The sequence below is a fragment of the Mya arenaria genome, chromosome 5 (assembly GCF_026914265.1).
Source record: "Mya arenaria isolate MELC-2E11 chromosome 5, ASM2691426v1".
In the NCBI taxonomy this organism is placed as follows: domain Eukaryota; kingdom Metazoa; phylum Mollusca; class Bivalvia; order Myida; family Myidae; genus Mya; species Mya arenaria.
Window position 1 is genome coordinate 60702518 of NC_069126.1, and position 16384 is coordinate 60718901.

General features: G+C 33.5%; 1 protein-coding gene across 2 annotated transcripts in view; it reads left to right on the forward strand.

Annotated features, from left to right (window-relative positions):
* Positions 1 to 16384, forward strand: part of LOC128234707 (uncharacterized) — a 72448-nt gene that overhangs the window by 28804 nt on the left and 27260 nt on the right. For both annotated transcript variants that reach the window (XM_052949128.1, XM_052949129.1), the window contains exons 24-39: positions 30 to 452; positions 581 to 616; positions 962 to 1174; positions 2781 to 2922; positions 3041 to 3108; positions 4347 to 4517; positions 4823 to 4936; positions 6763 to 6876; positions 8943 to 8996; positions 11136 to 11168; positions 11955 to 12110; positions 13340 to 13531; positions 14039 to 14179; positions 14817 to 14909; positions 15561 to 15719; positions 15836 to 15979. In XM_052949128.1, the coding sequence (XP_052805088.1) occupies positions 30 to 452; positions 581 to 616; positions 962 to 1174; positions 2781 to 2922; positions 3041 to 3108; positions 4347 to 4517; positions 4823 to 4936; positions 6763 to 6876; positions 8943 to 8996; positions 11136 to 11168; positions 11955 to 12110; positions 13340 to 13531; positions 14039 to 14179; positions 14817 to 14909; positions 15561 to 15719; positions 15836 to 15979 (2253 nt within the window). The remainder of the gene's footprint in view (positions 1 to 29; positions 453 to 580; positions 617 to 961; positions 1175 to 2780; positions 2923 to 3040; positions 3109 to 4346; positions 4518 to 4822; positions 4937 to 6762; positions 6877 to 8942; positions 8997 to 11135; positions 11169 to 11954; positions 12111 to 13339; positions 13532 to 14038; positions 14180 to 14816; positions 14910 to 15560; positions 15720 to 15835; positions 15980 to 16384) is intronic.

The window sequence follows — 16384 nt, forward strand, 5'->3', positions numbered from 1 at the left end:
TTGACCTAAAACACACATTTATGTTGTAGAAAAGTTTTTGGTTGTGAAACATGATAGCGGCGGAGGAGAATATGTGGCCGCACCGTTTCAGTCCATAGACCACAATGCCTATAAATTTGAATTCCGCGGTGAATCAGCAGCGCAACTGAGGTTCACAGACCAAAACGACACTGTTCACTACGAGATTAAACTCGGCGGAAAATATTCCACACAATGTACAATTAAAGATGTCGGGGCAAATGTATTCCTGTACAAAACACAGCTCGATGGTGTAACCAGTGTGACAGACTTTAAAGGCTTTTGGGTTAGTTGGGATAATTCTGAAGTCAAGGTCGGCAGAGGTGAATTAATTGGACGAAACCAGTTTATGTCAACGGTGATACAGGCACTGGATGGAGCAACTTTAGAGTTGTGGTCTTCTGCGCAAACGCAATGGAAAATATATATAAAAGGTATCCTTACACACCATAATATTTTATTTTATTTCCACAGTGTATAACGTACGTTCATCCATTATACGAAAGGCACTTTTGTCGATTATAAATGATGAGACTCTCTATGATATTTGTTTTAATTACAGACAAAAACGATAAGGAAAAGGTAAAACAGAAAACAGGTAAGATGCTACGATATTTCAGACAATGTGTTTGGGTGTTGGTGTGTTAATATGTATTTATTTCTGTTTACACATAGTTACAAACGTTAAATGGTATTTACCGCTTGATGATACTCATACTATGATATTTTTAACGTTTGGCTACCGAAATTTCTAGAAAACGAGAAGTATGGACGAACGCTAAGTTCACTTTTATTGAAAACGTTTATAAATGACATGTTTAACTGTATCAGTAAACAGTAGAAATGATTGTGCATAGTGTGCAATGGTAAGGAACCTAATAATGTGCTCTAATACCAAATGTCCAATGACTATGTTTAACCTGAACTCATTGTAAACCTTTAGATGTAAACCTAGCTTTGAACAAACCTACTCGGACGTCTAGCCTTGGTAACAAGTACGGCCCGAAGGAAAATGGAGTTGATGGATGTACAGACGGAAATTACATCAGCGTCCATTGTTGTACACATACCAAGAATGATCTCGGTGCCTGGTGGGAGGTTGATCTGGAGCAAACTTATCCAATAAAGGAGATCGTCGTGTATAACAGACAAGATTGTACGTACTCCCTTTTCAATTCACATAGCAGTAGTAGGAAAGTAGTAGTAGCAGAAGCAACAGCAGCAACAGTAGAAGTAGTAGTAGTAGTAGTAGAAGTAGTAATAGTAGTAGTAGTAGTAGTAGTAGTAGTAGTAGTAGTAGTAGTAGTAGTAGTAGTAGTAGTAGTAGTAGTAGTAGTAGTAGTAGTAGTAGTAGTAGAAGTAGTAGTAGTAGTAGAAGTAGTAGTAGTAAAAGTAGTAGTAGTAGTAGTAGTAGTAGTAGTAGTAGTAGTAGTAGTAGTAGTAGTAGTAGTAGTAGTAGTAGTAGTAGTAGTAGTAGTAGTAGTAGTAGTAGTAGTAGTAGTAGTAGTAGTAGTCGTAGTAGTAGTAGTAGTAGAAGTAGTAGTAGTAGTAGTAGTAGTAGTAGTAGTAGTAGTAGTAGTAGTAGTCGTAGTAGTAGTAGTAGTAGTAGTAGTAGTAGTAGAAGTAGTAGTAGTAGTAGTAGTTGTAGTAGTAGTAGTAGTAGTAGTAGTAGTAGTAGTAGTAGTAGTAGTAGTAGTAGTAGTAGTAGTAGTAGTAGTAGTAGTAGAAGTAGTAGTAGTAGTAGAAGTAGTAGTAGTAAAAGTAGTAGTAGTAGTAGTAGTAGTAGTAGTAGTAGTAGTAGTAGTAGTAGTAGTAGTAGTAGTAGTAGTAGTAGTAGAAGTAGTAGTAGTAGTAGTAGTAGTAGTAGTAGTAGTAGTAGTAGTAGTAGTAGTAGTAGTAGTCGTAGTAGTAGTAGTAGTAGTAGTAGTAGTAGTAGAAGTAGTAGTAGTAGTAGTAGTTGTAGTAGTAGTAGTAGTAGTAGTAGTAGTAGTAGTAGTAGTAGTAGTAGAAGTAGTAGTAGTAGAAGTAGTAGTAGTAGTAGTAGAAGTAGTAGTAGTAGTAGTAGTAGTAGTAGTAGTAGTAGTAGTAGTAGTAGTAGTAGTAGTAGTAGTAGTAGTAGTAGTAGTAGTAGTAGTAGTAGTAGTAGTAGTAGTAGTAGTAGTATAGAATTAGTAGTAGTAGCAGTTGAAGTAGTAGTAGTAGTAGTAGAAGTAGTAGTACTAGCAGTAGTAGTAGTAGTAGTAGTAGTAGTAGTAGTAGTAGTAGTAGTAGTAGTAGTAGTAGTAGTAGTAGTAGTAGTAGTAGTAGTAGTAGTAGTAGTAGTATAGAATTAGTAGGAGTAGCAGTTGAAGTAGTAGTAGTAGTAGAAGTAGTAGTAGTAATAGTAGTAGAAGCAGCAGCAAAAGTAGTAGCGGCAGCAGCAGGCACTACTACAGCAGTAGAAGTAGTAGTAGTAGAAGTCGAAGTTGAAGTAACAAGGGTATAATCATCATCATCATCATCATCATCATCATCATCATCATCATCATCATCACTAATAGTTTAAGTATTTGTATCAACAGCAATAGCAGTACGTACAGTAAGTCAGTTCTGTTCGGTCTGTTCGGTATAGAGGGGTGTCACTTTGTTTTAAAGACACGATTTTTGGAAGTAATATTTTACAGGGTGAGTCAATATTTTACACGTACGGAGTCATTTTATTGATAGAAAAATGACCTGAGGTATATCATATTAAGTAAATTTTCGTTAATGTTCCATGCTAGGTTGCAGCAATCGACTAAGCGGCTTTGTTGTCTACATAAGCGGCGTCAGTGATAGCACTATGGACAATGAAATCGTGTATAGAAACGCGATGTCAGACGTTCCATATATAACTCGAATTCCTGTCAGTGGAAAAAGGGGCAGGTAGGATGCTTGAATTTCATGAAACATATCACAGTGTTAACTTTGGTGAACAATAATTCAATCTATATTTAACAGGTGGTAATAATATCGCGACTTTTTTTTTTCATTTTATTTTCAGATATGTGAAGATAAGTCTTAAAGACAGGAGCGACTATTTAACCCTGTGCGAAGTTGAAGTTATGCTTGGTAATTTTTTTTACTGTTTTTGAAATTAATCATTACGTAACATTTATGGCCATGTTACTCCATTATTTACTCACGTCTGGTCGGGTCCATGTTGTATCATATCTTAATTTGATGTCAAATAAACTTAATCTTTAACTAAGGGCTCGGCTTGTCCCTTTAGTGTCCAATGATTTAATTTATATGTTTTTATATTATACAGGATTCCTTTTAAGTTGTAGGCTACTGGGCGTGTCCCTATAGTTTTCAATGTTTTTATTTAAATGTGTTTCATTATACCGGATTCCTTTTAAGTTGTAGGCTACTGGGCGTGTCCCTATAGTTTTCAATGTTTTTATTTATATGTTTTTTATTATGCAGGATTCCTTCTAAGTTGTAGGCTACTGGGCGTGTCCCTATAGTTTTCAATGTTTTTATTAATATGTTTTTCATTATACAGGATGTCTTTTAGGTTGTAGGCCATTGTGCTTGTCGCTGTAGATATCAATGTTTTTTATAACATTTTGTCATTACACAGTATTCCTTCAAGTTGAAGGCTATTGTGCTTGTCGCTGTAGATATCAATGCTTTTTATTACATTTTGTCATTACACAGGATTCCTTTAAGTTGAAGGCTATTGTGCTTGTCGCTGTAGATATCAATGTTTTTTTATTACATTTTGTCATTACACAGGATTCCTTCAAGTTGAAGGCTATTGTGCTCGTCGCTGTAGATATCAATGTTGTTTATTACATTATGTTATTACACAGGATTCCTTCAAGTTGAAGGCTATTGTGCTCGTCGCTGTAGATTTCAATGTTTTTTTATTACATTTTGTCATTACACAGGATTCCCTCTAAGATGTAGGCTATTGTGCTCGTCGCTGTAGATTTCAATGTTTTTATTACATTTTGTCATTACACAGGATTCCCTCTAAGATGTAGGCTATTGTGCTCGTCGCTGTAGATATCAATGTTGTTTTTTTTATTACATTTTGTCATTACACAGGATTCCTTCTAAGTTGAAGGCTATTGTGCTTGTACCAGTAGGTGTCATTGCTTTTATTACATTATGTCATTACACAGAATTCCTTCTAAGTTGAAGGGTAATGGGGTTTTCCCGGTTATTTCAATTGTTTAGTTTATATCAAGTAATAATCTAAGAACGTAACAAACATGTTACACATGTGACACACTTAGTAATTGTGTAAGTCTTAAAATGCATTCAAACTTGTCAAATATAATTGCGAATTGTGTATGCAGATCAGGATGCATCTAGTTGCAACCTTGTTTGGCACGACTTCCCACAAACCGGAAATTGTTACCGGATAATCGACCAACCAATGAGCAGCCAACAAGGCGCTGAAGTATGTTCGCAGTTAGAGGCCAGCATGGCGTTGCCTTCGTCACCAGAGGAAGAACTTTTTTTATACAGTATGTTGCACACACTTATACTAAGTAAATAAAAACTTTTATCAATCCAAATATTCGTTGTCAATTCTCGCTAAAAAGGTTATTATTTATCTAAAACGTGTTTTGTTTAAAGTGACAGACTCTTCTTTAAAATCAAAACATTATGCTTCATTTTAGTTTAATTATACTCTGTATACTTTCACCCTGTATGAACCGTGTAGCGGCGGGGTTGGGGGTGGGGGGGGCGATATAGCCTGTTACAGCGTTGTTGTTTTTTCTTAGATACTTCCAAATCTATATTTTGATAAACAGAACACATATTTCAGGTTTATTGCCGAAACCTTATAATACGTCAATATGGCTTCCGGTGATGAGATTCGGTAACACGATGAAAGTTATGGGGGACGAGTCCAACCTAAGATATAACAGATTTAAAAATGGTATGTCAATCTTCGTCTTTGTTGCGCTTGTCACACTTTTGACACATCATTATTAAAATTATTATCAATAGAATTCAAATTTCAAGCTAGGAGAAATAGACTGTCGGTCGCTACTGAATTACAGTCAAAAGTGTAATGTTGCGGTCAAACATATTCTTATTTTTGCAATAACGTTTTGCAAATGCATATATTAATATGATTTATAGTAGCAGCTATTAACTTTTTATTTGCAAAATTTGAAACTTGTAAACTGGAGTGTTTCAACGTTTGCGGGCAGTATAGTGTTGTACCTTTTTGCGCTCACTTGCAAGACAATCTGAAAAATCGATATTCGAGACATTCAATTGCGAAAGAGTTATATGACGATATAGGATATATGAATACATGTTGTCTACATAGATTAACAAGGAATTTAATATAAATGTTTAGTCGTGATCATAGAAGAACCATATTTTCCATGACACTCGTCAAATAAAATACTGTCTTACACTTAAATAAACAGTCAACTTTAAAACAACGTCTAATTATCCGTTCCAGTACAGTCTGTGACCCTTTACGTTACTTGATATCAATTTTCTGAAATAATTGTTTACGACGACATCGATATGATTCAACAATCCCAGTGAATAACATCGTGACATGTTGTGTGAACAAATCCAATAGTCTTCGTTTGTTTACGTCTACAAATGGACTTTTAGCTATCGTGATGATGCTTTGGACTAAATTAAATGAAAATTTCAAACCCGGAAGTATTTTGCAAGACAAAAGTTTCGAATATGACATTTAAAGATGAATAGTTGGCACAAATTATCTCGACCAATATTGTATTTATAGTTTACTGTTTAAATGTCATTTTCCCAACAATATTTCATGGTTTGACTGTTTATGTAAGTGAAATGCAGAAAATAAACGTTTTGGCTATAACACATATCAAGTTCATGTCGTGTTTGTTTATTGCAAAATTTAAGCAGTGCATGGCCTGTCATATATAACTATTTCTGCTCATTCAATAAAATAAATTATAATCATATACTGCAAAAACTATTTGATCTCTACCATGTATATCTGCACAATGATTTTGTTCCAATAATTCTACATTGTACTCTGAAAAGATATCAAACATTCGAGAGTGAAATGTGTAGACACACAGACGTGCACATTTTGTTTAATTTTGATTAACTTTCTGCTTCTGCTGTGATCATCCTTGTTTAAATTGTTTTTCAATAATCTGTTTCTTTAACTCAAATGAAGAAATACATTTGGTTGTCCGATAAGCGCAGTGGTTAGCACACTCGCCTTTCACCATGGCGTCCCGGACGGGTTCGATTCCCGGCCTGGGCGCATTTGACTATGGTTTGTGGTCACCAAGCCGGACAAGTGGGTTTCCTCCGGGTACTCCGGTTTCCGCCACAACAGAAGACCACGCTCTCGCGTTACATCGTGCCAACGAGAGTGATTAATATAATGTTGTAATATCTTTTTTCATGATCGTTGTAAAATAAATAAGTTTAAACTTAACTAATAAATACAATTGATTAAGCATCATTATTTATCATATTTTCACTGTCAGTTTGTAAGTGTTGCTGTATTTTTGTGAACTTTTGTAAAACGTAGTTAAAACATTTCATGTTTGTTTTTTTCCGCGATTATGGATGACATCATTTAAACTTATCATTAATAATCACGGGTAACGAATATGGCAAATACAACACTTCTAACTACTTGAACAGTTTGAGGCCGCGAAAGAAATAATATTGATACGATATTGTATTAAAAATTATATCAAACATTTGCCTCATCGATAACAGCAACCTTTCTAATTTCAGTCGGATCGTCTGTTTATGGTGCCACACTATGTGCCGGAAGTAAACAATCTACGGGAGGTAGCTGGGACTGGTTCCTTTGTTCGGAAGAGAAGACAGTTATCTGTAAATTAAAAGGTAAGCACTTAATACTAGTAATATAAGGGCGTGTATTGATGTAAGCACTTAATACTAGTAATATAAGGGCTTGTATTGATGTAAGCACTTAATACTAGTAATATAAGAGCATGTATTGATGTAAGCACTTAATACTAGTAATATAAGGGCGTGTATTGATGTAAGCACTTAATACTAGTAATATAAGGGCTTGTATTGATGTAAGCACTTAATACTAGTAATATAAGAGCATGCATTGATGTAAGCACTTAATACTAGTAATATAAGGCTTGTATTGATGTAAGCACTTAATAGTAGTAATATAAGGGCGTGTATTGATGTAAGCACTTAATACTAGTAATATAAGGGCTTGTATTAATGTAAGCACTTACTACTAGTAATATAAGGGCGTGTATTGATGTAAGCACTTAACACTAGTAATATAAGGGCGTGTATTGATGTAAGCACTTAATACTAGTAATATAAGGGCGTGTATTGATGTTAGCACTTAATACTAGTAATATAAGGGCATGTATTGATGTAAGCACTTAATACTAGTAATATAAGGCTTGTATTGATGTAAGCACTTAATACTAGTAATATAAGGGCATGTATTGATGTAAGCACTTAATACTAGTAATATAAGGGCTTGTATTGATGTAAGCACTTAATACTAGTAATATAAGGGCTTGTATTGATGTAAGCACTTAATACTAGTAATATAAGGGCGTGTATTGATGTAAGCACTTAATACTAGTAATATAAGGGCTTGTATTGATGTAAGCACTTAATACTAGTAATATAAGGGCTTGTATTGATGTAAGCACTTACTGCTAGTAATATAAGGGCATGTATTGATGTAAGCACTTAATACTAGTAATAAAAGGGCTTGTATTGATGTAAGCACTTAATACTAGTAATATAAGGGCATGTATTGATGTAAGCACTTAATACTAGTAATATAAGGGCTTGTATTGATGTAAGCACTTAAAACCAGTAATATAAGGGCATGTATTGATGTAAGCACTTAATACTAGTAATATAAGGGCTTGTATTGATGTAAGCACTTAATACTAGTAATATAAGGGCTTGTATTGATGTAAGCACTTAATACTAGTAATATAAGGGCATGTATTAATGTAAGCACTTAATACTAGTAATATAAGGGCATGTATTGACAAACCATTCAATGTATGTGGAACCATTCAATGCAGTGAAAAAGGTGTATAGTCTTTTCGTACCCTGACCATTTCGTACCCTCCGATTTTTGGTCATTTCATTCACTTTGGATTTGTATTTTTTTCAAATGGGAAACAGTAATCGGATGAAGAAAGACTGAATTAGGGTACATATATATGAACAAATGCCAAATTTTAACAACGAATTGATTCCAGAACATCGGTCACTATTTATATGAATCCGCCTATCTCTCTTTGCACAATATTAAAACAGTTTAAAGATGTTAGATTATATTTACATATACTTTTATTTATGTTCGGCTATACTTAAATGCATTTTTAAAGTTCTTGGGTGGAATTCAATATTCAACTTAAGTTAATCTTATGGTCATATATCATTGACTTTAGACACTCTATTGGTCAGTTATTAATAACATTTAATCCGATTAAGTAAATCGTTCTTTTATCCAATAAACACAAATCTTGGATCCCAGCCCGTGTCATTTAAAAAAATCTTATTTGTGTTGATTAATACTATCACAGTGTTGCATATTTCATGTATCTTAAAATGGTCGGTTGAATAAAATAGTCTTATGATTTATTATACCTCTTTAACAGTACTTATGTTTACGAAATAAATTACAAATTTGCATGAATTTTAATAGGTTTGCCTTTAAATCGTAAAATAAATGACGAAATATCTGAAAACTAACCATTTTATACTAAGCCTGTATTCATTGTCTCTGTTTGATAACTGTATAAACTGACTTATCATTTACTCAGTTATTAAGTTTATTTAGAAATACATGATCATGGAAGTTTTTCGAATTAAAAGTATCGTTCCCCTCTTGCATTAACAACATGTTTTCAAAGAGTAAGTGTTCTTATATAATAATATTTATTTTTAAGAATTGGCACCAACTACAGCAGTGACATACTCGACAACTACAGTAACGACTGTTGGTAAGGATAATTTCTTGTATACATCTATTGCGGTTATGTGTTTATTTTATTTACTGATCAGAATCTAACTGTAATTTATAAATTTAGCAACAAACAACTTGACCTTTATAATCTGATTATTGTAGTAGCGTTTTACACCTAAGATATACATTAAATATGGCTTTGCATATAAATACATGTTCAAAGAGGGGTGTCCCAGAATATCATATCTCTTTTTCAAACCGATTAGGTCAGATTGTTATAGAAGTGTGATATAATTCGCAATACCATATGCAATCGTGAGCCAATTTTAAAATTAAAATTGCTAAAACTGACAAAGAATCGTAGGTTAAAAAACATCACTCCATTTTAACCCGGTGCACGCCGACGTAGAATCATGACGCCAATGTGACAAATTTATTAATGTCAAATAGTTATTTTTCGTATATGCGTTTAAACATACCATTTGAACGTACATTCAGTAAATGTGTCCTATAGTGTTCACTAATGGAGAGGGTTGTTGCTCCTTAACTTATTTAAGCTACACCTATACCTTTCATCATTCGATCGCTGTCAATAATATCGCTTAATTTGTTCTTGTCTTGGTATCTTGGTGTCTTTAGGGTTTTCTTTTACATGCTTTTGTATTCATATGTCCATCGACACCCAAATAGCTGTGTGACCTACAAGCAATTTGAACATAATAATGGTGCATATTGATAGATAACAATCTAATTAAAATCTATGCTAATATACTCTTTTTCATTATAAAGATCTTGGGTCAAATTGTTTTTTTTTTAATGCACTCACTTTACGAATTGTTGGTCCACACATTTGTAGATCACATTCCAGGCCAAAATTTCTCGAACAATTTGAGTCCGTTATAAGGAGATTTAGCTAAGATTAAGCTATGCTTGTTTTGTTTATTTTTGTTTCAATCTTCTTTTTCTGTTTTTAAGAGTACCAAGGTTAGATCATTAAATCAAATTTCTTATTTCTTATTCTTATATATTAAAAAACAGCGTTCATTGTAACTCGTGCAAATATCAATTCTTCAATTTATGCGTCGAAACTAGCCAATACTCATATACCTTAAAAACACATTTATTTATTTTCATTCATAAATTACTGATCTGTCAATCGCCATGCCTTTTATGAACTCTTTATATTTCTGCAATGATCATGGGCCTTTTTTACCTTACTCATTGAGTGAATGTGAGGTGTTTGATTTGAAATAATTGTCTATTTTGTTTCTTTTATCATCGGTATCTCATCTCGTTTTACAAAAAAAGGTAAGTCAACTGAGTCCATTTTAAGTCCTCGTAAGAATAAAAACATAACACAAAATCATCCAAACCAAAGTAAGTGAACTAGGCTTTATCCGGTTAAAAGTAAAGATGTTTCGAAAAATTGGGACCCAATTCCGTCACTTTCGTTTTTTTCTTATTTAGCGACTGTCAATGATTTTTTTAATGCTTTTCAATTAGTCATTTTGTAACAGCTCATTCAATAATAACGTATTTGTCTGTAAAACTCTTCGCCCAGGTTTCAAACATGAACCAAAATAAATATCGAACTAAAAATCTTAAAATGACGTTTTTATAAATGATAAATTATTCGTGCTTTCAACTCCGAAACTATTCGCTTGATAATAATTTATATATACGTGTATTGAATTTCTGAACAATTCTCAGTTAATGATAAATTGTAATTGAATATCCAGTGCAATTGCTATAGCGGTCTGACCTCAATGTTTTTATTAATAAAATATTTCTACGTTATGTTGAGTCACCCTGTTTACGTTGTGCATTAACGTTTATTGATAACGTCTGATTTATTAATTATATATATGCAGCTCTGATTGTGGTTGTAGTAGCTGTTACAAACAACAGCATGTGCCTGGCGCACACAATCTGTCCAGATTGACATATTTGGATTCGTCGTGATTTGTCAAAAGCGATGAATGATTGAACGGATTTATTTATCAGTTTCTTTTTTGTTACTAAGATGATATTCTTTCGTATACATATGAAACAACACATAACGCCAACCAACGATGATGTGACAAAATGCGGTTTAAAAAGTAATATTTCAGTTGAATGTTCACGAAAATGTTTTTTTTGCTTCATTGCTTTGTTTTTATTTTTCATTTTTTTTCAGCCTCGACCTCGATGAAGATTACCGCGGTCGACCGTAGGTGAAATTTGTTCATATTTGCCTGCGATTCCCTTTAATTCATGAATATATACATTGTTATAGTCATGATATTGATGCAATATTTATGTGAAAAATTACAAAAACAAGCTCAAGTTTAAACATAAACCTCGTTTAATGGCAGAGGGTAAACGCCAAACGCCAAAGACATAGGCATATATACTATATAAAACTAGGGGCAAATGGATGAAAATCGAACAATAAAAAAACATTTATCATGGACCTTAACCTTAGGAATTTAAGAATAGATGAAGATAATGTTTCAAATATAATATATAAAACCATATTCGCTACTATATGCACATGCAATTGCACGGTGACAAGACAAACTATTCTGTTTTATCGCGCAACCAATCAGATTATTGTGACATTTTCGAAGAAATTTCCATTGACACATCAATGGCAAGGATAACTTGTTTTGTACCTTAAACGGTGTGTGAAAATTATGTAATATATTTGAAGTTTGCTATTATTGTATATTTGTGGACACGTATGGGGGTGGGCATATATACTAGTGTAATCTAATCCTGTTGACTACCTATTTTGCTTTCAGTTAAATGTAGTTACCCGAACAGTTATAAATAAAGATATAACGATGCATGAGTTGTCCATGTTGTTTTGCGACTTTGTGTTTCTCTGGACCTGTGTCTCCTAGGCACTGCTCTTGTACCTCTATACCGAGTATTGGTTAAGATTTTGATACCTCAGTTTTTCCTTCTATTTGGTTTTGTTTGAATTTTGCTTATATTTTATTTTGAACGACAGATTGTCAGAGCGACTGGAGAAAAGAAGCAACGTTTGGGAAGTGCTACCTTGTCGTTCAGACTGAAATGGCATTTAAAGCAGCTGCCAGCTTTTGCAATGCACATGACGCCACTTTAGTGAGTTTCTCTAACTTGGCGGAACAAGAATTTGTTGCAGGTACGTTTAGGATTGAGCGATATTGTTTTGGAGGTTACATTCGTTTACTTTGTGTTTTTCTAATAGATATATTTGTGAATCTTGTAAACGGACCTCATGGCAGAATATTCATCGTTTGTGAAGAAAGAATGCCGCTTCGCATGTTTATCAGAGAAAAGAATATTTAGCAAAGTACATATCTATTTTGAAAGATAAAGGGTCTTTCTTCAGGATAAATGTTTAAATTAACGCAAAAATCAAATATTTTTATCTATTATAGTAGTCTGGTCTCAAGAAAAGCAGTAAATAAAATATAGCTTGATATACCTTCCCTTACATTTTGTATTTTTTGAATACAATATTTATATGTGCAATTTATGTACAAATGTCATATCGAATGTTAAATCAATAATAATGTTCTAGCAGAAGTGTTGCCCGTCACATTAAACAGAACTGTTACAGTTACCTGGAAAATATGGAATGTTGCGTTAATTGTTTTTAATATTATAATAGGCATTCTGTTGAAGAATCAGAATATATGCAATTTCCTTTCAATTTTTGTTTTTAATATTCTTTTAAGACGGTATGATGTGTAAGTTTTAATTTATTACTTAGTTTATTGTTTTTCGTTACAAAGCTTTCACAAATATTATAAAAAAATGTTTAAACTAGACAATTCTTTATTGTTTTGTATTCAAACATCATTATTTCAAAAGAAAGTCATAATTTTGTGTTTACTTGTTTTAAAACTTACTCTTACCTGCTGGACATGTGCGTTAGTAACAGTTGCATTATTTCTATACAGTTTGGTTTCGGAAACGTAAATAATCCACTGACAACTATCAGTTCTATGTTCAATTGAATTTAAAAAAACTATCAGGGCTGGTATTCAATATTCAAATTAAGCAAATATTATGATTCTACATTATTGAATCATAATTTCTATTTGGCAATTATTAATAACAAGTTATCCTTTTAGCTACACCTTTCTGGTATCCAATTAAGATCATATTGAATACCAGCCTATAAATATGTTAGGCCTTTGATTTATTATCATCGAAACTTTGATCGTACCTGTTTGCTTTTTTCTTAAAATATTCCAAGTTTTGAATGTTAAAAAGCCAACTAAATGGCTTAAACAAGAGAAATGATAAATAAATGATTAAACAAAGAGCAGCAAAACATATACAAAGCTAAGAAGGGTACTATTGCTGAAATATAAAGCTCATATTTTCTTCAAAATATTTCAGATTATGTCAGATTAAAGATGCAAAATGACAACCACCAGGGTGGATATGGTTACTATTATTCGTACGAAGACTATGCAATACCAGAGTACTATTCCGCTTGGATAGGTGGAATAGACGAAGTAGTGGAAGGGGAGTGGTCTTGGTATGGGTCAGAAGATGTTCCTTGGTCAGATGATCTTCTATGGGACAGTGGTAGGTGAAAATTAGTTCAACACCAGTACAGGGACCGTGTGCATAAATCAGTGCCAATTTTCATTAACGGATATAAGTTGTTCCATTCTAACACAAATGTGTATGTCATGTAACCTTAAACTAAGAGGTCAAATCAGTTTAATACTTCCAATTTATACCACAGCTCCATACGATAAGGGTCATGATTTGATTTTACTCTAAGTATCCTTATATGTTACAAATTGTTCAACCTTCATGTCCATGTTTTTCTAAGCAAAAGCCATGAAGAGATGCGCTATTTGCAATTGCGTACCAGTTGGGCCTCTGTTATAACTACGTATTAAACTCATAAACAAATAAGTGCATTAGCTATGACACGTAAAGTATTGTTTCTAAATTTTGTTCGTCACTGAAGGGCTCTCGATCTGGCAGACGAAATATCCGATTCACAGAATTCTAGTTTTATTTGTAACAATGCATACTGCACATATTATTTGTGTTTTTCTTTCGTTTTCGTTATCCATCAAGGTCAACCTGATAATTGGCCCAATCACGGAGGGGAGGACTGTGCAACATTGAGAATAAGGATGGGTCTTCTAAACGACGTTCATTGTACCTACGAGCCGGAGGCATTCGTCTGTGAACAGAAACTAAATACAGCTACTACAGGTCAGTGTTCGGGCAAAAAAGGAAGTACTTATTTCTGAACCCGTTTCTTAGGTAAAAACCAGTACTCATGTTCCCTTTGTGATATCAATAACGTGCCAATAGTTAGACATGTTGTCCAAGAAAGTAGAAACATGTAGGAAGCAAGGACGTATATTTGTAAATATTTAAATGTAACGTGGAACTGTTATTCTAGCCCCATTGGCCACCTTAAAATGAGTCGCTATTAGGGTTTGGTACAGAATTGATGTAACATAATTATCGTGAAACTTCAAGCATTGTCGAACATCTCACAACGATTGCGAATAAAACGATAAAATATTAAGAAAGACAAACTTCCATCTGTAAACGAGAAACAACCATTACTTGTATTGCTGTTCTTGAAACCACTCTTGTCATCTGTAGGGCTTAGTCAACAACCTGTAACAAACTTACTAAAATCAATACCCACTGATGGATTTTGGACAGCGAATGTCGGCAAATGATCCGTATCTGTTTCCGCCGATTTGTTACGACAGGAGACTTTGACCGGCAAGGTTGGAAGCATTTCGTTGTAGTAGTGACACCTACAGCACACCAAAATTCCTAATAATTTTACAAAACAACGATGAGTAGCTGCGTTGATTTGGATATATTTCAGGCACTGTCCCATCCTCGGCAACAGTTACAGCTTTACCGCCGTCAACAGTTTCTCCAGCCCCAGTTCCTTTTCCAACACCAGCAATTCTAGATAGTACGTATGATCAAATCTTTGTTTTGTAGGGGAAGTTTTTGAGTCGGAATGAATTAAGGTTTAGGACAAAATATGCAATTTTATATTCAAACTGGTAATTACTTAACTCGAATATCACTAAATGCCTCTCTAGAAAGCGTTTTAAGTACAGATCAGCGTCCGAGACTATTGACTATATGCTTGTTCAGTTAAACTGAGCATAATGTGATTTCAGAAATACATGTTAGATAACACATTTCTCAAATGATATAATAGTTTCCTCAAATATTGATATGATTAAAATGAATGCGTGATTCTGGTAGTTACTTTTGATAAGCGGTTCAGTGAAATAAACCTTTTAATGTGATGCGTATAAGCCAAATCAAGAGTGTTTTGGCACGGCGATAATATTGAAATATTGATGAATATTTTTTTTTGATTTTTTCTTAGTCTTACTTTACCAACTGTTATATGGTTATACAATGTGTTATATGGTTATACAATATGTTATCAACAGTGATTTGTCATTTGAACAGATTAATGGCATGTTCAATTATTGTTTTGGATCCACAATTGCTTCGTTCTGAATCTAACTTTCTACAGACTTTAAGAAAACAATTTAACGCATAGAAGTATTCTACAATAAATTTATTAAGATGCTTTAAATTATAGAATGCGCCAATGGATGGGTATACAGCGGAAAATATCAAAGTTGTTACGAAATATTTCTCCGAGAAGCAATTACATTCTTCGATGCAGTTAAAAATTGCAAGGAACAAAATGCAAAGCTGACAAACATTGTCGACCACGATGAACAAGTATTTCTACAAGGTTTGTAAACTACCACATCGCATAATGATTTAAGTGGGTAAGAAGAATATAATATTGTCATATTTCTACAATTTTATATATAATATTACCTGAGTGCTACACTTCCCCATTTCTAGGACTGATATCTCGCAAAACAATTAGCGGACGCGATTGGGATGCGTTATGGGTAGCCGGAACAGACATAGGTCGACAGGAGGGATCATACATTTGGTATGAATGGAGTAACAGTCCGTGGTCCTATACCCTTTTGTGGAAACCAGGTGTGTTTTCCTTTTACTAGAGTAGAATCGGTATCGGTTATGATGTAAGATAAAAAGTGTACCATTTTGAATGAACAATTCATTTTGTTATACTACGATAGAGTTTACATTTTTGTATCATATATTTTCATATGAAGTATGTTTTGGTGTCGCTTATGTCAAAGTGATCATATTAGAACGATAATTCCTAAGCGTTATATAATATAAAAGCTTACGGCGAAATAAGAAGTGTACGTAGGCCATTTAACAAGAATGCTTAAATATATGCATTCTTGTTTCGCACAGTAAGCTTGCCAAAATGGAACAAAACAACAACATGATTAACAGCGTTCGAGTCCTTTTATTTATTCATCATTGCTGCGGTTTTATTTCAACAATTTAACATATCGTCCAACTGTTCTGTAA